This window comes from Ambystoma mexicanum, chromosome 12 (genome assembly GCF_040938575.1).
Source record: "Ambystoma mexicanum isolate Mex_15411 chromosome 12, UKY_AmexF1_1, whole genome shotgun sequence".
Lineage (NCBI taxonomy): Eukaryota > Metazoa > Chordata > Amphibia > Caudata > Ambystomatidae > Ambystoma > Ambystoma mexicanum.
The window spans coordinates 1,164,403,071-1,164,430,025 of NC_090936.1; the positions used below are offsets into that span (position 1 = coordinate 1,164,403,071).

General features: G+C 45.5%; 1 protein-coding gene across 5 annotated transcripts in view; it reads right to left on the reverse strand.

The window, feature by feature from the left end:
• XPOT (exportin for tRNA) overlaps positions 1–26,955 on the reverse strand; it is a 1,180,573-nt gene that overhangs the window by 761,059 nt on the left and 392,559 nt on the right. For all 5 annotated transcript variants that reach the window (XM_069629779.1, XM_069629778.1, XM_069629776.1 and 2 more), the window contains one exon: positions 14,878–15,046. In XM_069629779.1, coding sequence (XP_069485880.1) covers positions 14,878–15,046 — 169 coding nt within the window. The remainder of the gene's footprint in view (positions 1–14,877; positions 15,047–26,955) is intronic.

Genomic DNA, 26,955 nt, shown 5'->3' on the forward strand with positions numbered 1-26,955 from the left:
GGTCCGACCAGTCGAGCGCAATAGGAGAGATGTGATAGACAGTGAGTAGTGTGGTGATGCGGTAGAGGATATTACCTTTCCTGTGAGTTGGTTCTTTCATGTGCTATTCGAGGTTCAGCGTGTCGAGTCGGCTGTGGAAACCTTCCTTCATTTACTTGTTTGCTGGGTTGCCTGGGATTTTGAAGTCGCTGAGGAAGATGATGTTGGCATGCATGAGAGACTTGTATTTCTAGAAGTGTACTAAAACTGTATCCAACCTTTGGTGGCTCTCTGGGCATGGGTTGATATGTTCTTAACCACTTTTCTCTGTCTAGTTGCTGCATTTAGTGCAATTGTATAATTTATGCTATGTACTAACAATATAGGAATTATTGGGATTTACTCCTTTGTGGCATTGGCATCCTGATAAGGACTGTACAAACGTAGCTTTTTATTGTCTCGGTTCCCCATTTCTTCCCTTCCCTTAGCGTATCCGTATTGTGCCAAACACCAGGTAGTGAGCATACAAATAGTTTTAGGGGTGGATATGCTTTTTTATACATATAGTGTTTTACTATGCGTTATGTTAACCTATGGCATGCAATTGACCTAGATAATTCTGTGTGTGATTTTATAATAAAGTGTATATTTTTCAGTATACAGGTGTATTTTTAAAGCCAAGCAGGCTTATTTTTCTACACACATCGCATTCGCTGTAAATTCTCCTCAGGAGTTGTTTAAAGTGGTGCAGGCTCTCTGTCTTGCCTGCGCCGAACAAGGTTATCGCCTCGTTTCAGCTTTGTATCTCGCTCTCTTTCAGGATAAAATCTGTACTAGTCGCCAGAAGAACTCGGGCCATTAGTGACCAGGAAGCTACAGCTCTGTCTGGAGGACCTAGACCTGTGCTATGGGAGAAATGTCCTTCCTTTACTGAGGCTGATATTATTGTGGCCACTCAGAGCTTGAAGCCCATTTCTCCTGCGGACCCTATACCTCTGGGCACCCTTAAAGAGATCATTCCTTTGATCGCAGCCTTGGCGTCATCAGCGGTTAACTCCTCCTACACTAGTAATCATATTCCTTCTTCACTTAAGCATGCTTTGGTGATCCCGCTTTTAAATAAACCTAACTTGGATCCACTTCTTCCACTAATCTTCCGTCCAATTTCCCTTTTATTTTTTCCTATGAAATTGGTTGCATCTCTGGTCACTCCCCTTCTCCGTTCTTTTCTGGAGGGCTCTCACTGTTTGGATCCCTTCCAGTCGGGATTCCGGCCAGGCCGAAGCATGTAATCTTTCTTGGTGTCTGTTACAGATGATCTGGCGCCTCCATGGGGATTGCCGGCCGGGTGCTTGACTGGCTCTCTTTTCTTGTTGACCGCTCTCAGTCACTTTTTCTTTCCCCCTTTACTTCTGCTCCTCTTCCACTGACCTGTGGGGTTCCACAGGGTCCTGCCCCTTCTCTTCTCTTTAATATCTGTATCTTTCCTCATTTCTCCGATACACTCCTTTGGTTTTCGATGTTATTCATACATTGACTACACACAGATCCTCATGCGTTCGGATCTGGCGCGCCCTTCTGCGCTGCCGTCGCTGTCTTTCTGCAGTCTCTGCCTGGATCGGTCAAAACTGGCTCCTACTAAACTGCGACAAGACTGAGGGTCTTGATCGTCGGGCCTCCCCTGAGGGGACCACTCTGGTCCGCCGCTTTCTGGCTTCCCGAGTTAAGTCCTGTACCTCAGCCTTGCAGAAGTTAAAAACGTAGGGGACACGCTTTTGACATATCTTTTTATGCTTCCTCAAGTAAGCAGTTTTTCAAGGGGTCTGTTTCAAACTTAGTACTTTGCGCAAAGTTCTTCCTTTTCTCCCTCTGGGGCTTAGACCTTTGGTGGTCTCTTCATTAGTTGCTGGCTTGCTGGATTATTGTAACTCCTTTTACTTGGCTCAGCCGGCTTATCTTCTGCGTCGTCTGCAGCTCCTTCAGAACTCTGCCGCTCGGCTGGCCACAGGGGCTTCCTGTTACACCGCTACCTCTGGCACTCTCCAATCCCTCCACTGGCTCCCTGTGGCCAGTCGAGGTAAATTTAAGGCACTGTGTATTGTGCACCATGCCTTTTAAGAGACTGGTCCAGAATATTTGCAGGAGAAATTCTATTGCTATGTCCCACCACGCCCCCCGAGATCTGCCAACACGGCCTGTATTGCTGTGCAGCGCGTTAGCTGTGTTCTCATGGTACAGCCGGGGGGGGCGCTCTTTCAGTTTCAGCGGCCCTGCTGTGGAACTCTCTTCCCCTGCTCTTTGCCTTACTGGGGACCATCTCCGCTTTAGGCGCGCCATTAAAATCTGACTGTTTGCAGCCTAATGCTTGGTTTGCTCTTGTGTTACGTCTTTGTTTGGTTTCTGCCTTAGCACCATGATTGCCCTTGGGGTGATGGTTTGTGCTTTACAAGTATACATAACATAACAGTATTGTTTTGAGAATAGCTACTTCACTGCCACCCTTCCTCCCTCCCTTAAGGGAGGTCTGATTGCTGTGCCATTGTTACCATTGTCTGCTCGAACATCAGAAAAGGGACACTATGTGTCCCCTCAGCACGCCCCTTAAGGTGGGGTGTGCTGCGTTCACAAAAGAAAAGCATATGTGGAATAAAAAGTATCCCCCTATCTTAGTAACATTAAGTTAGCACAGGAATATTTCAAGAAACAGCAATACTTCAAGAGTAATGTGGATTAGTCCCAGACAGCCACACTTGACACACTGATCACCCATCCAAGGCTTTCCAGGGATAAGCCTGCAAAGATGCACAAAGGAAGAGAACCCTGCCACAACCTGGAAAAGCAGGACAGACGGACAACAAAGGCCCTGGCATCATGAATGGGAATTGTAATTGTATATTTGTACAGTGCTTAAACACAAGTGAAGTGCTTCAAAGCACTTGAAGACAGGAAGGGAACAAGGGAATACAGTAGTCATTCTTAGGCATCGAAGATTCTGAATGATCTAACAAAGACGTAACTAGCGTACTAGGCCTGACGGCATTTCTCCCTGCATGATCATGAAGTGTATCAGGCGCAACTAGATTGGGGAGGGGAGACAAAGGCGGGACAAGAGAGAACTTACTATGCCTAGTAAATTCAGGTCATGCAAGTGTACAGACGGAGGTGCAGGGTAGGGAGAACAAGTTCAGGCAGTCCAGTAGAGCCAAGGGTTAAGTGCAGAGAGGTAACCCCTCTCATGGAGCGTCTGCTGTAAGTGCAGTAGTGCTGAGAATAGTGCAGAGGCCCTGCGGCAAGTACAAAGACTGGCGGTGGAGCCTGGGACCTGTGAGGCTCTGGAGGCGAACCAGGCGACCAGTCAGCAAAGCTGAACAGAGTTACAGGAGAGATGTAGGAGTGAAGGTGGAGAGAAAGAGAAAGGAGGTTAGCAGGGGAGAGGGAGAGAGAAGATCTTGAGGAGTTTCCAGAACAAGGAGCTCCGCCTCAAGGCAGAGAGAGGAAGGGAAGCTGAGCGGTGCCTCCAGAGGGAGGCACCTGCCGAGGATAAAGATCTACCCCCAAATCTCTGCTTGGAAAAACGGCTCACATGCAAAGAGTTGGAAGAGGCCGAGCGGGGGGCTATAGGAGAGTATTTAGAAAGAGTGCTGCAGATTGTGCAGGCACCAGCCCCAGAAAGCTTTGTGGACTACGCAGAGGGTCTTAAACTTGATCCTAGCAGCCACAGGAAGCCAGTGGAGGTATTTCAGCGCCTGGAGAGATGCGGTCCCTGGGCTTGAGGCCAAGGATAAGTCTCCCGGTTCTGTTCTGGATGAGTTGTAGCGGACGGAGAGTAGAAATAGGAAGATTGAGAAAGAGGCAGTTGCAGTAGTCCAGCCTAGAGAGAACCAGGGGGGCTCTGGAGATGGTGAGCCTTTGGGGTAAGGTGAGAAAATGTAGAATACCTTTGAGGAGGTGCAGCTACTAGTGGGATATTTTAGAGATGTCCGAGATGTGAGAAGAGAAGGAGAGAGTGGAGTCGAAAATGACCCCCAGACGTAAAACATGAGGATTCGTCATTTTGAATATAGAGTCCTCCCAAATGCATTATTGTGCAGGGATTGAAATTGAGGGCAGCTGGGAGCTATTTAGCTCTTGCTTGTAACCTAGTTGAGCCTGGTTAGCTTGACACCAACCCAGGAGCTACTTTTGGCTCATCATGCCAACTGATGGAGAACAAACATACCATACTGGTGTGAATTTAACTCTGTATTTGGAACAATTAGGGCACATCTATATGACATTTAAAGCATAAGGGGTCACAAATAATGAACAAAATGAAATGTGTGCATTCTTATGTGGAGGTTAGATGTGTGGTGTACTAGCTCCTCGTGTCCACCATGGTCATTTGCCATTTTCAGCTCCTGCATATCCAATTTTAATTTTGAACCCTCTTGTGGCTAATAAGAGTACACACAATGTTGCATTCGATAAAAAGATGAACAGTCACCAGCCTGTTTAGACGGTGAATGGAAAGCAACGAGAGTGCTAGTTGTGACAATATAAAAGTCATACAGTGTCTCCACAGCACTCCATGGAGGATAAGTTTGTGATACACAGAAATAAAAGGTGATCGAAAAGGGCATGATATACCCTGCACTAGTAGGCACATGGGCTAAACAGTACACCAAAAACATAGAAAAGGGGGAATTTAGGGTGCTTGGAAGCACTCCATAGAAGATGGGGTGTACTGCAATAGGACAAACACAAATGCCAGAGTAACCCTAGAAGCGGCCCTTTGGAAACCCGGATTGTTCACCTGTACACAGTTCTTGGTATCTGTGAACTGTTCCAGGTGCCTCCGTTTAAAGAAGAAAAAAAAAAACCTTTGATATGTTCACCTCAATCCAGTGTGGATTCCACCCTCTGTAAGGACAGTTTCTCTAAAGTCCACTCAAAGGGACTTTATAAAACTAGCTGTTCCCGGCGTAACATACGCCATTCTAACATATCTTTAAGGTCACTTTCAGTCGGTAATTCATAGGGTCACTTCTGTCCCCCTTAATAAATATCGAAAATTTACCCTAATCGCTTCTAGGAACACTTGTGTATAGGTGCGTTTTAAATGCCATATCATAACATAGGAAGGGGGCGAAGGTACCTGTGACTTATTAATGGTCATTGAAAAGGCTGAACTTATCAGATGGAATGAGAGGTATGCGTGGTATAAGAACAGCAAGTTCCATTGATTACACAGGCCTCTAGGATGTGTCTATGTAGACACACAATTGTCCACCTTGTTCCATTGCAGAGTCCCTGTGATGGCCTAAGATTGCATAGTAGCATAATTACAGCACCCACTTTCAGTTTCAACTTGTGAAGAGGTGTTAGGAAGATTTATCATGGTTATGCTTCATCTCCTCTCCTAGTGAGACCCCCCAGCACCCTTTGCTGGACTTCTGGACCTTTTTCTTCATATCCTAAATGAGTGGAGCCTTTTTCCACTCATTCATTCTTATGGGCTCTACCTTTTGGAACTCTGTTCTCTGCGTTTTTACTTTTGTATGGAGTCTACTTTCCTCCCTATCTCTTTAAAGCATCTGTATTTTACTATTGCAGCACACCGCTCCTTGTGGGCAGTGTTGCTGGGAACCATTTGGGTTCTCCTTAAAGATTATTTTCTTGATCATCGAGTAGCTACAGTTCTTAAGGATAGAGAGATACATTGTATCTCTCCTAAAACTTTATATTTTGAGAGACTGGCAAACACCACCTTACGTGTAGTATCCCCCTTCTCTCTGCTCCTGTGACTTTAGTCACATAAGACAACCTTCTAGTATGTCCGGTGGCAGTGGACATGTTCCATCGACTATTGGCTATTTTTTTACTGCAGACTGTATTCACAGTCCCGGTTGTGCACAATAGGGGCACCTAAGTACTAACTTGGGGGCTTCTTTCTTTTTTTTCGCAATTTCTAGCAGGGTTCTTTGTTAGCTCTTCTACAATTCTGTAAGGAGGAGGTCTGTGTGAGTGTTTTGCCTTTGGCGATGAATCCTTGGGTGTCGCCGTCTAGGCTCCAGTGTGTCTGGGCAGGTAAAAAGTGGGGAAGAAGTTTTTCACTCTTGCGCTCTTTGTCTGCCTCAGTGCCTGAATGGAACCAGCTCCCACTGGGGGTTTCGCTGTCCTGATTGGACAGTCAACCAGCCCCTTCTGTAAACTGCTGAGAGAGATTGCAGAGGAGTGTGTGCTGAAACTGAATAAAAGGTGAGGTGCCTGAGGTGAAAGGCAAGTCGACCACTGGAAACTGAAATAAATGAAGACGACGACCAGAGACAGGAATTGATGATTGACAGGGCGAATCGTGCCCTTTGTTGGTGCTGCAAAAAAGGCACCAAAACCGGAGAGTAACTAGAAATGTTGCTGAAATCCATGCCAGAGGTCCTCCCTCGAAACTGCTGCTGAGAGATCCCGTCTATTGTCCTGCCTTTCGTCATCAGACCAAGGAATCCGGAGGTCGGGTCCAGCACTGCCACATCGAGGAGAATCCAGTCACAAACATTTCTTCAACTGGGGGGGTTTTGGGGGGGAGGTATTGCTTACCTTAATTCGAAAAGTCACTCTAGGTGGTTGCAGTGCACATAGAAGTGTCCAGGGCAACACCCTCTTACCTCCTACCCAAGCAGCTGCTTGCAACCCTTTAGCGAGTCTTTTAACAGGGTCTCCAATGCTGGTTGTATCTTCCTGCAACTTAGACTAGAAAGTATCCACAGGAACATTTTGTATTCTGCTGCTTCACAAGACTAAGCCTCTCCGAACAGCCTTTTAACTAGGGTTGCGCTTTGGATGTTAAAAGCCTTGCTTTGCAAAGAAACTGCCTCTATAACCTTACGCCCTACTAGTTCTGCCTCAACAAACTGTTTGCCTTCTTAAAAGTCATCATCTTATGTGGTTTTGCTAACTAAATACAATTACTGTATTAATTTGTGCGCAAATGGATGTATTTACTGATAATATAGTTTAACTGTCAGTGACAAAAGCTCTAACAATTGTAGCCGCAAGCAACTACAAACTAAGCAGATGCCTTTAAAAGGTATTCTGAAGTGTTTTGGTTTAATGTGCCAACTGTTTCTTTGAACTGCATTTCTAACTAGGTTCAGTGTACTTACCTACGGCTCACATCTTCATCTTATGATAATAAGCCTGACTGCTCTGCCACTCTACCAAAGCTCCATGAGTAGTACAGACTGACACTAAGAGTTGGGGATCTAAAACCATTTGGATAGTTTTATAAAGTCTTACCTCACAGTGGACATTAGGAAAACGCCCCTAAAAGGAAGCATTCGTCCTACAGCGTTTTGCTCTTTAGGGACTGGACGTTGAGCCGGTAATTAACTGTTCACTGACACTGGAAACGCTGTGCCCTGTGTGAAGAGAAGTGGCGGTGCAAAGAAGTAACTTAAAATTATTCCGAAGGTGATCGCGTAGAACCGTGCTCATTCTGTTTGTTAAAATGATAGCTGTTGTTGAAGTGGAAGAGCACATAGAGGTGAACTTTGCCATTTGGACAGCAAAGGGCAACATAAGACTTATAAATTTCATCAGCCGAGTACAGATAGATATGGGATACATTACTCATCGTAATCATATTTCCGATGCTTGTATCTGCTTAGATTCACATGCTGTGCATAGGCCAACATCTAGTGGAAGCTGCGGAGTATTACAGTTTGTTTTTCGAAACTCGAAAAGGGGCGTCGAACCAGGGCGTGCCAGTAATACTATTCCTAGTGTGACGTCCACTGTACCCATGGTCCCTCGCGCGTGTAGGACCCTCAGATTGTGTTTTTCTGACATGAGGTAGCATGAGGAGTAGCGCGAGTACAGAATATCCAAGCAGATAATATAGACAAGACTACAAGCATCCATGCGCCTTCTCTCAGAGGGGAAGAAGGGCGGGCGCATGTAAATCTAAGCAGATACAAGCATTAGAAATACGATTACGGTGAGTAATTTATCCCTTCTGAGGCTTGTGGAATCTGCTAAGATCACATGCTGTGCATAGATTAGCGAGCAGTGTTAGAAGAAGGAGATCGGATGTGAGAAGGTTCATGAGGGAACAGATGTCTATTAGGGGGGACTCCTCTGTAATGAGCCAGTCGTCCAGTTAAGGGTACACTGAGATTGCCTCCCTGCGTAAGTGCGCTGCCACCACCGCCTGTACCTTGGTGAATACCCTTGGAGCCAAGGCTATTCCGAAGGGCAGAACCTTGAATTGGTAGTGCTGGTTGTCTATCTTGAAAACGCAAGAATCTTCTGTGCGCTGGGAACATTTAAATATGAAAATAGGCATCTTTCATACCCAATGTTGCCATGTAACCCCCCTTTTTTAGTAGGGGGATTACCTCTTGTGTAGTCATGCAGAATTGTTGTGCCTTGGCATACTTGTTTGCAGGGCGCAAATCTAATACTGGGCGCATTGTCAGATCTTTTTTTGGCACAAAGGTTGAATAAATGCCACTGTTTACCTGGCTGACCGGGACAACTTCTATGGCGTCCTTTGCTAGCAGATGGCAATCTCTTCGAGGAGGATCTTCTGGTGTTCCAGCGAGTGTACCTTCTTTCACGGAGCATGGTTGTGGGGGCGCCGTAGCAACTCTATGCAGTATCGTCCGGACACTGTGGACAGCACCCATCTGTCTGAAGTGATCCCCTCCCATGCGTGGGTGAAGGTGGAAATGCACCCCGCTACTGGGGATGCATGAGAGGGGACCCAAAGCGGAATGTCACTGTTTGTTGGGTGGCGTACCAACCTCTGGCGGAGCTGCCTCTACCCCTAGTGCGTCCCCTGCGCTGCCCTCTGGGGAAGCCCTGTGAGAATTGGAACTGATTGTTACCCCATGAGGTTCCCTGATTCTGGTAAAAGTTTAACCCCTTTGGGACCCTTGCCCTGAAAGTGATGAGAATTGTTGTTTCCCCTCTGTCCAGAGGGTTTATTGGTGAGTTGACCAAGAGATTTTAGGGTCTCGTACTCATCCTTTGCCGTCTTTAAAGCTTCCTCCACTGCCTTGCCGAATAGGACTTTCAGCTCTATGGAAATATCTATAAGGGTTGCTTGGGTTTCAGGTTTGAACCCAGACGGCCTCAGCCAAGCATGACGCTTAATCACAGTGCCTTCGACGATTAACCTTCCATCATTATCTGCTGCATCAAAGTTTGTCTTTAGCATGCAGCCTGATACAGATCTTCCATCTGCTGCTATTTGAGCCAGCGGACTCTTTAAGGGTATGGCCTTGAGTTGGAGCATCAGAACAGAGTTTCTTTTCCTCGATCTTCACCGGCGTCGATCTTCGGCGTGGGGTGGAAGTGAACGGGGAGTTTTTTTTTTACGGTAGCTTTAAGTATAAACGGCTAAAGCCGAGGTAACTCCGCAACATGCGTCCAACTAGTATGGTGGAAAAAAACAGGTCCTGCACGCGTGAGGGATCATGGGTACAGGGGACGTCATACTAGGGATAATATTACTGGCAGGCCCTGGTTCGATCCCCCTTTTCGAGTTTCGAAAAACAAACATACTCCGCAGCTTCCACTAGATGTCGGCCTATGCACAGCATGTGATCTAAACAGATTCCACAAGCCTCAGAGAAAGATAGATCACTCAGACTCTAGGTCCCACAATATTGGCAGTTTGCAGCCCAGGAAGGTCACAGCTTGTCGTGGGAGGGCTCAAAATGCAGGTCATGTTACAACTGATTAGTCCCACCATCCAAGGGTGGGGGGAGTCGTCTTCGGGACTCCCAGGTCGCATGGAAAATGTCAGCACAGGCAGCGGTTACAAAGCAGGCATCTCTGGTCACTGAAATCAGCTACAGCAATCTTCTCTTATTCTTCCTCATTGGATTCAGCTCCAGTGGTCGACTTGTCTTCAGCTTCCAGACCCAGGCCATCTATCCAGGAACCCAGCCAATCAGCACACATGCTACATTCAAACTTTGGCGGGTGGCTGTCCTTTCAGGACAACCAGCCTCCCAGTTAGGAGTGGTTCCAGGCAGTCATGTCAGAAGACAAAGATCTGTGGCGTTTTGTACCCCTCCCTCATTTCCTGTCTTCACTGACGCTCTAGAGCCTCGCGGGCTACACAAAGTTCCAGTCAAAGACAAAAATCAAACCAGGACCAAAAAAGGACAAGCACATAGATGAATGGTGACCCTTCTGTGCATTACCGTGGCTCGTTTAACAGCCTGCAAGAAAAAATAAAATAATTAAAAAAAAAAAATAATCACATAAAAAGGTAGAACACGTCCACTGCCACCAGCCATAATTGTAAGCTTGTCACTGTAACAAATGTTACAGGAGCAGTGAGAAAGGGGATACAGTGTAACCGCCGAGCACTCCACATAAGGAGTGGTGTGCTGGTCTCACAATATAAACTGTAAAGAAGATAACAATATCTCTCTCTTCCATGACGTGTTCTGCAAGGTAAGTAACTTGAACAGAAAAGTTACAGCAACAGTGAGAATGGGGATAGTATGCATATCCTCAGCACTCCACATACCATGGGGTATGCTGATCTCAGTGTGGGGCTTGTAGAAAGAATTAAAAGTATCCTTCTACCCATGGGAACAGTCGTTCACCCAAGGATCCCAAGAGAAAATAAAAGGGGAGCCAAGGGGCAATACAGCACAGAAAGTGCTGCGTACTGCAATAGAAAAATGACGATGCCCAAAAGTTATAGGAAAGTCGAATTCCAAAAATGAAGTATGGAGAGTCATAAAAAGGACATCCATAAAAAGAGTAAAAAAGGGTGAGTGGGGAAAAAGATTCTGATTCACTCAGGAACATAGAAAAATAATCCACAAGTCCAGCTAATATTGCTGGGGGTCTCCTAACACCCTCCTGCAGTAAGAGTTTAACAGGAACACCCAAGTCACTTTTTATCCCACTTTACCGTCTGACATTTGATTGTATTTAGTTGTAGACAAGGCCGCAGTGTTGAGCGACGCAGGTGTACAGCAGCCGCTGCCTGTTTAAACGCAGCACGGTTCTCTGCGTCCAAGCTTCCGTGCCTATAAGAACTGAGGTACGGACCCTCTGCGGCAAAGCCCTCGCAGGACAAGGGACGCGGTGTTGAGCGACACAGGTTTTTGGCGGCAATGGGGTAGCGGTGCAGTCAGTGAGTGCAGACGTCCTCACCCTCCGGTCTGCGGCACCGCAAGCTAAGAAGGTACGGGTAGAGTTAGCTTGCTACACTGCACGCAACCCCCCTGACCTGGTGCCCCTTCTCTTTCGTGCACATGCGTTTTTTCCCCCGTGACTGGCCCCTCACCCTCCCCCACGCTTACTTGCGCCCCCCCGCAACTCAGGCCGCGGGCACCCCCCTCGCAACTCAGGCCACGGGCGCCCCCCTCGCAACTCAGGCCGCGGGCGCCCCCCTCGCAACTTGGGCCGCCTGCATTCCCTCTCTACTTCTCTGCGTGCACTCCTGCTTCTCTTACTCACTGTGCTCTCTCGGGTCTTAGGTTGGGATGCTGACCAGCTCCTCTTGGTAACCCCTCTCCTGACTCCATGAGGCTGCGAGGTGCAGCTGCAAGCGTCTCATCTTGAGCCTCATGGTCTCATCTTGAGCCTCGTGTGTGGCACTGCTATAAGCATGCTGGCATAATGCCCAGGAGGTGTTAGTACCACCATGCTGAGGTCACTGCCCTGCTGAGGAAATGCCTTGTGGCTCTCTTGATGGCTATGATCTTGTCCTCCGAGGGGAAAACTCTCTCAGAGCCCGTATCCCAGATGAGGCCCAGGAACGTTAGCCCTACCTTGGGACTAGACTTGTGCCCAAGTCCTTCAAGTCCTCTGGAAGCTCTCTACACCAAGCGAACCTGTTTTTCAGAGCGCGCGGTGTAAGCGCGTGACACGCGGAACAACCCTCCCAGCCGTGATCGGGGTCAAGGCCGCAGAGGCAAAGAGCATGGGGGTCGGACGTAGGGAAGAGCCCCTCGCAGGCTGGACATCTGCTGAAGCCTGATGATGTCGACATGCACTGGGGAGGAGCGTGGCGCCAGGGGACCGAGTATCTGAATAAAAGACATACTTTCCGGGGAAGAGCGTGTGGAATCACTAGGTCGAAGTGCATCCCACGAGCGCTGCTGTAAGCAGTCAGTTCCCGTCGATGCAGAAAAGAGGACTGAGGAGTGGCGCGGTGGCAGAGTCATATAAAGAGGAAGATGATTTTTTCTGTTGAAAAAGGTTCCGTCTCCCGTCCCTAGCAAGGGAAACCCATACAGTATGGAGGAAAGGGGGCAGGACATAGGAGTAAGTGACTATAGATGCATATTCATTTCTGAGGGCTTCTTGCAAGAAGCCAAGGGAGGTGACCAGATCGTATGGAACTGGGTATTGGACCCAGACAATACGAATACCAACATTGGACAGAGTGATGTCACTGTTTCTGGGGGAATTGGCTGTCCAGGATTATAAGTATAAGGTATACAGTAAATTTGTCTAAGGCCATTTTCCCCCACTTTTACAAACAAAACTGTGATTGCGTACATGCACATATAGTGCATTTACTTACCTGCATAGCTTACTTAACCTAATGCAAGTGTTTGCTAAATAATCATGTTTATGATACAAAAATGGCCCATCTTTTGCTTAACTCTTTATCTATATGTCAACTATATTTCACACCAGACCTCTCCCTCCCGAATCTAAGCCTTACTGCTCCGTCACACTAACAAATGAGTTTGATTAGACGTCTCGCCTACAGCAGTACCCATTTATATTCAGAAGGTCATGTTTTGAATGTGTGTGTATAAGAGTACATAGTGTTTTAAGGGCCCACTTTGGAATGCAGCGTTACTCGTGGGGGTTTAGGAAACCTGATGCTATATACTATGTGATTGCAACTTGATGGAGTGTATAATGCTTACGGTATGTACTGTTTGGCCTGGAGACACTTTGCTAGGCAATATCAATGTACACAATATACTTCAATGCCATTTTAAAATACTTCAATACTAAACGTGCACAGTGTTTCTAAAAGAGGTTACATTCTAATATTCCTTAAAATCAAATAATAACGTACCTAAGATTCTGGTCAAATCTGTTGCTGGGCGCTATATCAATTCATAAGCACATGTCACAGGCGGGTATTGCACTCTGTTAAAGATCTGCATAGTTTCTACCGAGTTAATTTGAAGGAGTAAACCTTAGAAATATCTGCTTGTAAACATCTTTAGGGACTGGTGTCCGCAGAGGACGCCAAGGAAGCCAGCAGCTAACAGACACCAACAAAAACTGAGTGTGACATGGGTGGGGAGTAGAGCAATCACTCTACTCCAGAAAACCCCTGTCACTCTATCTTACCTCCCTTATTAGCATGTCCACACCTAGATGAATTGTGAATAATAGTGTGTCCACACTTAGATAGAATTGTGAATGTTGGCATGTCCACACCTGGATAGAATTGAAATGTTGGCATGTGCACACCTGGATAGAATTGTGAATGCTGGCGTGTCCACACCTGGATAGAATTGTGAATGTTGTCATGTCCACACCCGGATAGAATTGTGAATGCTGGCGTGTCCACACCTGGATAGAATTGTGAATGTTAGCATGTCCACACTTAGATAGAATTGTGAATACTAGCCTGCGTCGCATCTAGATAGAATTGTGAATGTTAGCATGTCCACACCTAGATAGAATTGTGAATGTTAGCATGTCCACACCTAGATAGAATTGTGAATGTTAGCATGTCCACACTTAGATAGAATTGTGAATGTTAGCATGTCCACACCTAGATAGAATTGTGAATACTAGCCTGCGTCGCATCTAGATAGAATTGTGAATGTTAGCATGTCCACACCTAGATAGAATTGTGAATGTTAGCATTTCCACACCTAGATTAAATTGTGGATACTAGCCTGCGTCGCATCTAGATAGAATTGTGGATACTAGCATGTCCACACTTAGATGGAATTTTAAATGTTAGCATGTCCACACCTAGATAGAATTGTGAATGTTAGCATTTCCACACCTAGATAGAATTGTGAATACTAGCATGTCCACACTTAGATAGAAATGTAAGTATGGATCAATCGGAAGTATGGACACTAGCAGCTGCGCTAGTCATGTGGAGGGGGTGAGGAGCATGCAAGGTTATTAAGGGAGCGGGCGGAGGGGACAGCTAAATCCTCAAACGGCCTCAAATGCAAAAACGGGCACGTACCTCCTGAGGCTCAGGGTGTACAAGCTCCCGTCATGTAAGATTACACGAGCCCAACCGGTCCACTCCAGGATAGAGATACAAACTAACCAATACCACTAACAATTTCCTTCTCTGCATACACTCAAACTCCAAACCAAACAACCACAAACCTCTAGCGCAGCAAACCGCACGAACCTCACTACACTGCAACAACAAAACAAAAAACACACATAGACTCGCACATCAGCACACGACGACTACCAGCCGCATACACCCCAGGCCCAGCCGACGGAACAACCGGGCTGAGGCTGCCAACAGCACATCACTGCAATCTTGCACTTTTCCAGCCTCCACCCACTAACCCACCCCTCCCTCCCTCCCTCTTTCAGAGCTGCCAGAGCGCCAGGGGACCACTCCGGTGGTGATAGTGTGTGGTACAAATGACCTTTAACATTAACATTAACTGGTGTGCTGTTAGATGAAGCAGGGCATTCTTCACATTTTAGCATACAAGCTCTGTAAGACATGGACAACATTTCAGAGCCTCTACAAGGCTTGGTTTTCCCATTTTAGCAAACTACTAGCACACCCTATCCTACAGTGGGCAAGAAACCTTGCTCTTTTACAAGCAAAGATACGTTTGGTCGATGTTACCTTTCTAAAATGCTCCAAACCCCATAGCAAAAAGAAAGTTAATGGGTTGATTCTAGAAAATCAACATGACTCACCTGATCAATGTTGAAGAAACCAGATGACTGCAATACTTGACACAAAGATTCCACCAATTTGGTTTTATCGATTGGGTCCATTCCCTTATTTACAATTTCAAACAAGCAATCACAGGCTTCTTCACGAAGAACTTCTATAGACATGTGACTTAGCAGAATATTTATAAACCTGCAAAAATGTAAAACAAAGCATTTGCATTCAATAGAGCCAATGCGCACCAAATCCAGTAAAAATTTAAATGCGTGGTCCAGGAAGCCTGCATAAGATCAATGTTTCTAATAACGGTCATAAGCTTGCCTGAAGGCAAAAGTCAAAGACTATTGGAAATGTATCCTGCACTTCAGCATGTTAAAAAGAAAAAAAAACCTGAGAACATCTTGACATCTTACTTAACAAAAAAAGATGCAATGCGACCAGAAAAGAGGACAGGCATGCCTGCAAACTTCCGGTCTCATATCGGCACAGAGCCTCGAGCCGTACACTTGCTTAGTAGGTTGTTTGTCCCATTTCTGCTGCAATCAGTTCATAAAATTCAATCACTGTTTGAGAACACCCATACCTTCACACCCTTGCAACACCACACATGTGCAGAAAATGTGCTACATATATTTACCATATTTTCTGTGTTAACAATATTGTATTTCCAAAATACCCAGCTTCAGGATCCTATCGTAACCACTCATTCGAACGTTACTTGCTTGCTAAAAAATACTGCCTCTTTTACTGTGTGCATTCCTTTTGGAACTCTGAACGTCTCCATCATATCCCCCCATCTTTACCAGGAACACACATTACCAATGTTGTGTCTCTTGTTAAAGGACTTCTGGTTTAAACCATGCATCAACTTGGCCTTTATGGTCTTTTGCCTTTATCGCTCCATAAAATGCAGCCTCCAGAACTGCAAAGAATGCACCAGGATCTGCATTACTAATAACATCATACTATATAATAAAAGGCCAGATGTAGGTTTGTCTGAAGCTGCCATGCGGCCACTTTGCCTGTTACCACCACCAGAGGGGGAGTTTTTGGCTTGTGCATACAATAAGACTTTAAATTCATCTGTGCCAACAGTGGTAACATTTTTACAAAAAAGTGTTCAAAGAAATATATAGGTTTTGTCAGTTAAAGGGAAGTTAGGTCAAAAATGTTATTTTTTAAAAAGATGGACCACAATCAAAAATATATAAAAAATATTTTTGTAAAAAGTTCCTATGTAAAATATTCGGGAAATGAGGCTCAAAGTCATACATTTCAAGCACTAGGAGGCATCCATTTTGTGAAATGAATGAGCCTATGTTTATGTTAACTCTACTCACGCAGCACTTATCAAGCAAAAGATCCCCTTGCTGGGAGCTTTTGCTTATTACTGCCGGAGTGCAGAGCATGCGGTCAGGCTCCTGCCCTGTGCTGCTGGTGAGTGCTTCCCCCACCTCTTTTTTTTTTTTCTTTTGCATGCTTCTCCCAGGCTTTTGGGGGAGCCCGGAAGACTCAAGAGAAGGTCCCGGCAATTATAAGTACCAAGCCGCATGCCACGATCGGCTTTGTATTTATAATGGCTGTAACTCTCGGTTTAAGTCTTCTGGGCTGCCCCGGCTCAGGGGAGCTTGGGAGACTAAAAGCGAAAGTGCCAGCAATTATAAATGCTATGCCGTTCGCCGGCGGGTAGCGCAGTATTCATGAATGCCGGTACTATTGTTTTCAGTTTTCCGTGCTCGGGAAACTTTAAAAGAAGTCACAAGCATTATGAAGACTCCGCCGGTGGCCAGCAAAGTAATTATAGTTGCTGTGCCTTTCATTTTACGTTTTCTGTGCTCCCCTGGACCTGGGGAGCACTTGAAACATACAAAGAAAGTCAAGGCAATTATGAATACTGTGGCAGCCTCCTCTCTTCGTGTTAAGGGCTGCTCTCCAGCAGCATTAAGCAAAAGCTCCCAGTAGGGGATAGTGTGAAGAACTGATCAGTTTCCTTACAACAATGAGCCAAAGGCAAGGGAACTGAAGCTGAATGTTTTAATTCCCTTCAAAAAGCCAGGACGGGGTTAAAAAAACAGCAAAAGGAATGGGGGTGCATAAAACTATGGAGGAAAAGTTGCAGAGAGAAGTCTTTCCTAACACTCATCACATGTGTAAGCCCAAAAGAAACCTTTCAGAGCTCCCCTCCAATCTTGCACTCTGGTTCGCTGTAGTAAATTCAAGTATCTGCACTTGAATCTTGTCAGAACATAATGATTGAAACAAGTTAATCCATTGTGGTCATCTACTACGGATTAAGTAGTAAAGTAAATGAAAAATGTAAGGCATGCCTTCTCTTTGGTGATGAAGTGGGGTCATCCGAAAATAGGCTGTTTTTTACATTTTTTAGCTTTTCTCTTCCAACGCTTATATATATGCAGATAAACCTCTGTTCAAACACTATAAAGTAAGTACCATTAAAGAAGCACTGGTTGATCAAAACCACCTCTGATGAAAATACTCAATGCAAGAATGAGATTTGTTGGGATAGCCTGGTCAATATGTATGAAATTTGTAAATCAACATTCTGAAGTTTTTTTTAGTAGTCATGGTTTGTAAAGATTGATTATGTTTCAGGATTTTTTTAATCACCTTATTTATTATTGCATTTTAGCAATTGCCTGGAAGATTTGTATTGATTAATTTATTAAATGGGTTTTGATTGATGTTGTTTTAACTGATTTGTCTAAAACTGTGATGCCTTTGCTGAAACAAAGATTATAATGAGAATACTAATATGAATATACAGATAAACATTGTGTTTTTTCTGTCACACATATATTAGTTTTCCAGGTCTTCACCATTATATTGGGAGGAATGACGACACCAGAGTAAATGTGTCCTCTGATCCGTACCATCTGACTAATCGAGTCATGCTTGCACAGAATTTCTCCAAGGAACTGTTTACAAAGGTTTTCATAACCTCTCCCAGGCTTTGGCACAAACAAACTCAATTTTATTGAAGTTTTACAACCCAACAACTTAAATACATATCATTTCAAAGTGTAGGAGGACACAGGAGTGCAAAGGATCTCCGTATGTTACAGGCAAGTACTTTCCTATTTGATCAGAAATCTGAGTTTTCATTGAAAAGGTTGGCATCATGGTCGGGTGCAGGTGCATTAAGTCAAGTCTATCGTTATGTTTTCCACTTGCATAGACCAATATTGCCACAAAGTGGAAAAGACCACACTAGGAATACTTTGCTTAAAGAGGCCGTTCTTGATCTGAGACATGCTAAACAGGAAGCTGAAAGATTAGCGTAAATTCCCCTCTTCGGTAGTACTCACCCACTATAAACAGTGCGGAAACTAAAAGCATCCATTATTCTAGCTAAGACTGCTACCTTCAACAACAGGATCATATAGGCTAAATCTAATTCCAAAGAGCTCTTCATGATTCTAAGGGAATTTGAAGGCAAGTCGGCCACGGGGCCAGCACCCAACGAAGACTCTGCCTGGTGCCAAGGAATTAATGATTAATTCAAATTCCAAATCAGAATTCATCAGTGAGCAATTGAAGGCCCCCCCCCCCAAACCCCCATCCCAGCAGTTTCCTATGGGAAGGAGTTCTTCTTTACTCCCTATATTGAGGCAGAGATGTCTCAAATCATAGGTGCCATGAAACCAAGCAGTTTGTCGTGATCACATTTGTCCCTCCAGTATCTTTAAAGTCTATCTGGACATCTTAGTGCCTTGGGTCACAAAGCTGGTTAAACTTTCCTTCCGGAAGGCCACGTTCCACAGTTTCTGAAAAGAAGCCTCGATCACTCCACTCTTGAAAAAGAGCAATCTTGACCCTCTCCAGGCAAAGAAGTATCGCCCTATTACAAACGGGCCCCTTCTGCTTAAAAATCTGAATCGGGTGGCATATCGCCAACTACAGAATTTTATCAAGAGCAATAACACTCTTGGCCCATGGCAGTCGGGTTTTAGAGCAAGACAGTACTGAAACTGCCTTGCTGGATTTAAAATCCAATCTTTCCAGCGTCATGGACAAAGGTCACCCTGCCCTCCTGATGCTGCTGGACCTCTCTGCCACCTTTGACCTGGTGGATCACTCTTCTGGTCTCCAGGCTACAGGATCTAGTGGATTGCTCAGGAGTTGCTGCCAGGTGGATTGCCTCATTTCTGGGGCCTCGTAAAGCAAGGGTTGTTGTGGATGATGCATCATCTGCCCCTGCTGCCATCTCCTGTGGGGTTCCACAGGGATCCTGCATCTCTGACCCTCTTTCACATTTACATTCTGCCTTTATTGATGCTCCTGGACAGCCTGGGTTTTCAGTATACTAACTATGCCGATGACACCCAGGTGGTCTGAAGTTTTCTGGCATCTATGCACAGGGCGCAGCATCTATTGATGAGATCTACGGCTCCATTCAGGCTTGGATGGTAGCTGACGCCCTTGCCCTGAATACTGATAAAACCGTGGGCCTAGGCTAATAAAATTGCCTGCAGACTATCAGAGCTTTTACGCTAATACCATTATACCAGTGGCCAAGAGTGTAAAGACACTGTCATGTTTGACGCTGAACATACAATGAAATCTCATGTCGCATATCTCTGGGATTTCTGTGGCTATATTAATAAATTACTTAGCCATATTCGTCCTTTTGTTTCACCCAAGAATATCCCTCTACCTGACGCTGCACTGGTTAATTCTCGCCTGGACTACTGTAACAGTGTTACTGGGCACTTCCCATGCTATTACAGCTCTACAGGTGATCCAAAATGGAGCAGTTCGCGTCACTCGTGGTCTTGCAAGACGCAATCATGTTACCAACGCTCGGAGGGAGCTGTTTTGGCTCAGAGGTGAAACATTGCGTTACTCAAAAAGTCTTAGCGCTGAGTCACAAGTGCTTGAATCATGAGGCCCCCTCATACATCATAGAGCGCACTAGGGTCTACCAACCCACACCCCTTCTCAGGTCCTCTCATCAGGTGAGACTACACCAACCCAAATTCAGGCTTGAAGGGTTTGGTGGGACCACGTTCAATGTCCAAGCTCCCTTAGCCTGGAATGCTCTGCCTCCTGATCTGAGGAGGATACAAATTGACAGATTTCAAAAAAATGATTAAGACACATCTCTTCAGTCTTGCCTAGTAACTGTTCACTCTGCTACTCGCCTTTCCCCTACCTAAACAAATATCAACTTGGGTGCTCGTTATTAGGGTGTTTGCAAAAATGAAAAGTGTCCCCGTCCAAAAAACTACTCTCACCCTACCACTAATCAATCAAAGGGTTCAGCATCCAAATAAAAATAGTACCAGGAGAATGACTCCCTTCTTCTGGTAAAGTGGCTCAGTCTTTATCTCTTTTCCCACAATCCTTTGCACTAGCTTCTGATTCAACAAAGAGTATGGTCAGGAGAATGACTCCCCTCCCCTGACCCACCTTGCACAGCCTTGAGGACCGTCTTGGGATATTCTTTAGCAATAGTCCTCAAAAGGCCCTTAAATTCATCCCAAGGGCTCCTGAGAGTTTGATTTACAGTTCCACAAATATTTCCCCGTTTTATGACGTGAAGATTACCTGCAGACAGCTCTTGTTATCTAGTCTCCTCTTTAATCCTATTTGGATTAATACTGTAACGAGGGAGATGCACTCTTTACTCTAAGATCTTTGGATATTACTACTGTGACATGGGAGATTGTTCCCGAGGTTCTCTTGGCGCTCGATTCTCTGGGTGTCACTACTGTGATAAAGGATATTACTCCCGAGGTTCTCTTGACTCTTGAGCTGCCTCAAACCCCTACCAGGTCTCCCGCTGTTCGTTACCTGTAGCGTGTCGGGACTACGTCGCCTGTTCTTCATGGAGTGATGGGCTGACTTGTGCTGCTTCAGCGTTTCCCATTTCCTTCGCTTTGCTCCCCGCTTCGTTTGTGCGTCACGGCAGAGACTTGAGCAACACAGGTCTGGTGCAGTTGCAGGACCACACTGTCCACCTCCCCAAGATCATGCCACTGCTGGCTTCTCTGCCACCCTTCTGGTCAGGGGCTTGGCTTCCACCGCAGTGCTCCACTGACCGTTCTGCGATGTCCCTAGGGTTACTTGTTCTTGAGCTTCACATTCCCAGGTTCGAACTTCCTGGGCTGAAATGGCTTCATGCCGACTGCGCTCTTTTTTACCCAGTCCATTCTCGCTCTTTATTTCCTGTGGCTGGATCCTCCCCAGCGTAACGTCAAAGTCCTTCTTTACTATTGTTGAGATCATCTTTCTGCCTGTTTGGGGCCAACTCTTCGCAGTACTACAGTAGGGTAACCGGTCATTACTCTGAATGTATCTTTGGCCCTTCTTCGTCTGGGTCCTATTAATTTGTGGATCAAAGACTGAAGAGACATTACCATAACAAACAGTAGTGTTTTCAGGGATTTCCGACAGGGACTTGGTCCCAATGGACAATGGGTTAGGGAGCTCCTTGACGGAACGGCATTACTTATCCCTATGCAGGGAGTCTCTCCCTGTGAGGTCCCGCTTTCGACCACCCCTAGTGGAACTATTGGATAGCTGCCTCACCTCCCTAGCCCCACAGGGAAGGGGCTTGCCCCTGAGAAGTGACGTAAGCCCATGAATCTCGGAAAATAATTAATGTGTGTTTGATGTGTGTTTTGATAAATTAAAGTTCACCTATTGGCTTTTGCAAAGCTCTGCAATTCCTATCCAGAGGCTTACCTTGAACTAGCTTCACTGGAACAATGGTATTTTTTTTTAATTATTGATTTCGTTGATCAAAGTTAACCTTTCAAATTTTACATGTATACACACATTTTACATTTTTCAGAAAAGAAGAAAATATATACATTTTATATACATTTTAAAACAATTCTAATCTGACAAAGGAAACGACTCCTTAGAAACAACTCCGCAGAAGCATTTAGAAACCACTACAAGAGAAATAAGGTAAAAGGAAAACAAGATAACATAAGTCATGTATAAAAACAAAGCAAACAGATAAAATATTGAACTGAGGCATTGAAGAGATACATTTAGGAAATGAGATTTGCCATCTTGAAGTAGTCAAAAAACGCATACACCAAGCAACCCCAATTATAAGGGCCGCACACTCCAACGGCATCAAGGAAAGAACGTCATATTTACATAGTGAATGTATGATGTGATTTCAATACAAATTCACACATTAGCCTAATTAATGCAGCATACATCTATGAAAGATGGCTATCTTGCACTACGGTAACAATGTGGAACACGAAAATGGAGCGATTGCAAGAAATTCACAGTGGCTATGTTGGTCGATACTCGTTGACAGTTATTACATCCCAAAAGGCTTTGGATGTTATGAGATAATCGGAAAAAAGATGAAAAAAAATGTTTTTTCCTTGTGTCCAACAATTCAGGACATTCTGTCATAAGATGTAGAATAGTTCCGGGTTGGTTTACTTACAGGCAAAGTCTACAGACGTTTTCCTTTTTAATTATTTTATTTCGTCTAGCTAATACATCCTTAGTCTCCCAAAGGTTGAACCTTAACCTCATGAATTGATTCCTTAGTGATGGTTCAGAGAACTTCATAAGGTAGGGTTCAATGGTGTTACTTTTTTTGGTGGAAAGGCATGCTGCTTAAATAGATACAATTTAGTGCAGTTTGCTCTTGTTGCTAGCCAATCTTGCAGCCAGAGCTTGGTCTTTGCTCTATCGTGGTTAATGATAAATAGGGACTCAGACACTCCAATGAGTTCCATAGATTCTTGTATTTTCATTCTACACGTTTGCATTTTAATATGATTCGTAGTAGTAACATAAGTTGAGATGGCACTCCTCAGTGAGTTTTCTTTCGCTGGTAGGAGATACTTCCTATATGCAGAGTATAGCTTCCACGCGTGGAATTTAATAATACTATTCCCAACTCATGTCTGATAGCGCACATGGGTAGGCTCTGGGGTAAATTAAGGACTGATCTCCAAAAGAGGCCCTCGAGTCTTAAAACATTTCGGGGCGCCAAGCACATTGGAACAATGGTAGCTTGAATTGTCTGGCTAAGCAAGGACTTCCGATTGGAGGTAATAGCTTAGAGTTATTAATAAGCTATATGGATTGTATTGTCCAACCATTTTTCCTAACCATTTTTCTTTTCTTCCACATTACCTTGAACAGTACTGCTTTAGATTTGCATTAGTATACATTAAACTGTAACCCCCTTTTGAGTTCCCTATTGTGCAGATGAACAAGTTACTTACCAAACTGGTAACGTTCTTTCGACTGGATGTTCCTCCAACGTATTCCTCATCTATGACATGTAATGTCCACAGCTGCGCTGCTTCGGAAATATTTTCGGCAGAGGACGCCCTTGCGTCGATGGCGTTGGGTCGCTGTCCTTCGAAGGCCTCCGTCGAGGGTGCCGTCATCGGATGTTATAAGTAACACGCACGGCACCCGTAGCCTCAGTTCATGTTTTTTCCCCCCTCACGTGTGGCCCACATGCCTAGAACACAGCATCGACTGCACTTAGCCTTGCAGGACGTAAGCTGTAAAGGCATGGGAAATTCTTTAGAGGGTTAAGCTAGGAGGGCGATTTGGAATACGTTGGAAGAACATCCAGTTGAAAGAACGTTACCTGTTTGGTAAGTAACTTGTTCTTCGAATGGATTGTGTCCTCCAACGTATTCCTCATCTAGGACAGACTCCCAAAGCAGTAATATTGATTGGAGGAGGGAAATAATTTAGACATACCCAATCAAATGGCAGAGTAGAGCACTGCCTTACCAAAGGCAACAATCCTGAGCATGGGAAGTATGCAGGGAGTAATGCTTAACAAACGTGTGTATAGAAGACCACCTTGCAGCATCACATTTTTCACTGGCACCCCCCCCTGGAGGGGTGTCGAAGTAGCAACAAACCTGGTGGAATGAGCCCGTAATCCCTCAGGAGGGTCCTTATCAGCCAACCGGTAGCATTCCGAAATAGTGAGGATAATCCACCAAGACAAGGTCTGCTTAGAAACAGCCCGTTCTAAACGGTGTCCAGTATACCCCACAAAGAGCTGGTCGTCTACTCTGAGTTTGGCCATTCAGGAGAGCGAAAAACTCAAGGCTCTTCTAGGATCCAACCTATGGAGCCGTTCATCTTCCTTACTAGGATGAGGAGGAGGAGGATAGAAAGCAGGGAGTACCACCTTCTGACTCAAATGAAATTCAGACACAACCTTAGAAAGGACGGACTCGCTCTCAATACAACCCTGTCCTTGAGGAACAAAGTAAAGGGTGGCTTAGAAGAAAGTGCCTGCAACTCGCTCACTCTTCTAGCAGATGTAACTGCAACTAAGAAAACTGTTTTAAGTGTCAACAACCTTAAAGGGGAAGAGTGCAATGGTTCAAAAGGAGCACCCATCAGAAATTTTAGAATCAACTTAAGGTCCCAGACCGGCACCTGAAACGGCGATGGCTGGAACACATTTGTGAGCCCTTACAAAAGCTGAGTGAAGTGGAATTTTAAAATAAGAACGCTCCTCTGAAGAGCCCTTAAAGATAGGCAGCGCTGCCAAATAACCTTTAATGGGGCCCACCTGAAGAGCCCTGTGGGCCAAAAGAAAGCGAGAAGGAGAGAACCTCTGGGAATCGAACACTGAAAAGGATCCACATTCTTTCCTCTGCATCAGTCGCCAAACTTACGGCAACAGCAACTATACAGGCACTTTGTTGCAGGCTGTCTAGCCGAAAGCAACACCTCCATTACGTCATCCGGGAGGTCCCAATCCCTATATCTCAACCTCTCAGAAACCATGCGTGAAGGCTGAGAGTCTTGACCTCTGGATGGAGAACCTGACCTTCCTCCTGTGAGAGAAGATCCTATCTGGGGAAGGCACATTGGAGGACAGATGGACATGTCTAGAAGGTCCGGGTACCACGCTCTCCTGGCCCAATCCGGAGCAATGAGGATCATGCAGGTCCCGAACCGTCGCAACCTCCTGAGAGCTTGAGGGATGACGGGGATTGGAGGAAACGCGTACAGAAGCAGGAAGTGCCACTCCACAACAAAAGCGTCTCCTAGAGCTCCTCTCAGAGGAAATTCCCTTGAGCAGTACTGTTCGCACTTCCGGTTTGCGCCGGTCGCTAACAGGTCCCCCTGCGGGGTTTCCCAAAGGGCGAAGATCTTCCTGAGCTAGCTCCCACTTGTGGGAGACGGCGCTCTGCCTGCTCACAGCATCCGCTGTCATGGTCTCTGTGCCGGCTAGATGAATTGCCGAAAGGGACATACCCTCGTTGATTGCCCAGAACCAGAGCAGCATTGCCTCCCTGCACAGAGGTAGTGACCCTACACCTCTCTTGCTGATGTAATGCATTGCCACTGTGTTGTCAATCATTATCAGGACATTCTTCTCCCATACAGACGGCAGGAAAGCCTTCAGCGCTAGTCTGATGGCTCTCAGCTCCAAAAGACTGATGTGAAGTCTGGACTCCGATGGAGACCAACGACCGCTGATGGATAGATAGTCGGCATGAGCTCCCCACCCTGTCAGGGAAGCATCCGTCACTGGCGTGACATCCGACCTTGGCTGCCAAAAAGGCTCCCCTTTCATGAGATTGGTCTTGTCGGCCCACCACAGAAGGTCCTGTGAGACCGAGAATGGTACATGAAGGAGATCCGACATCCTGCCCGAGAACTAGGACCACTGAGTCTCAGAGCCCACTGAAGGGATCTCATTCTCAAGTGGCCCTCTGGCACCAGAAAAATGCAGGATGCCATGAGGCCGAGCAAACCTAAGAATTCGAAAGCCGGAAGAGTCTGGGCTTGTTGACATTTTGTGACCATCTAAAGAATGTGATGAGCCCTCACCTTGGGTGGCGAGCACATCCCCAAGGAAGTGTCCAAAACGGCCCCCCATGTACTGGAGCCGTTGGGATAGTGTCAACCCGAGGAATTAGTAGAATTGTACAATAACAGCATCAATTCAGCCATAGCCTCTATTGCGCGCCTTAAAATGTGTAAAAGCAAACCAGCAGCCCACGTGAACACCTGGTTCGCCCCTAAACTCAAAGAGCTTAGAAAAGAAAAAAGGAAGCATGAATCCATGTGGAAAAACAATCCATCTACTACTAACAAAGAAATCCTACTAAAAATCACTGGCAATTATAAAGAGGAAATCCTTGAGCCAAACGCAACTCCTACGATGAAAGGATCGATAAAGCCAGTTCAAATTCCAGCTAACTCTTTATCATACTTAGGGAACTTGAATCACCCATCCCCCAAATAGACTTGTGTTAAGGACCAATCTTGGTGCATTAAAATTCAGGAAGCGCTGGCCAATAAAATTACCCTTCTCCAAAAGAAAATCACTCACTAAAAACTCGTCCTGCCACCTCAAAATGACTCCAACAAAACTCATTCTAAGATCCCCACCACCACCACCCTACGCTACAATTTGACACCAGTATCTCCCCAAGCGGTACAAAAAATCATAGCGTCCCTCAAACCATCAAATTGACAAGGAGACTCCTGCCGTCATCAAGGAAGCAGCGAGCATCCTTGCTCCCTTATGTCACTTATTAATGCCTCCTTCCATACCTGCACTGTGCCAACCCACCTGAAGAACTCATTGGTGTTGCCTCTGTTAAAAAACATTGTTTTTTTTAAGAAAACACCCTTGACCCTAACACTTACCAACTTCAGACCTATTACCACTGTCCCTCTCCTGCTGAAGATTAGACAAAGCTGCCTATAATCAAATACATTTCCTAGAGTCTAACAAACTGTTAGGTCTCCGCCAATCAGGCTTCAGGCCAGAACACAGAACTGAAACTCCCTTGCTTGACTTAAAAATGCAAATAAACTACCTCAAAGTTAAAGGAAACTCGGCACTCTTGCTCCTTCTGGACCTGTCAGCCACGTTCGACTTGGTTGACCATAAGATCCTACGTAATCACCTTTCCTCTACATCTCGCTTCTCACCAGAAGCCACAGCTTGGATTTAATCATTCCTAAGTAATAGATTGAGGAGTGTTCTCGGCATCTGCGGCTGGAGACCCGATCCCCATTACATGTGGAGTACCACAAGGATCGTGGGTATCTCCTACCATGTACAACGCCTTTACCAAACCATTGTTTGATGA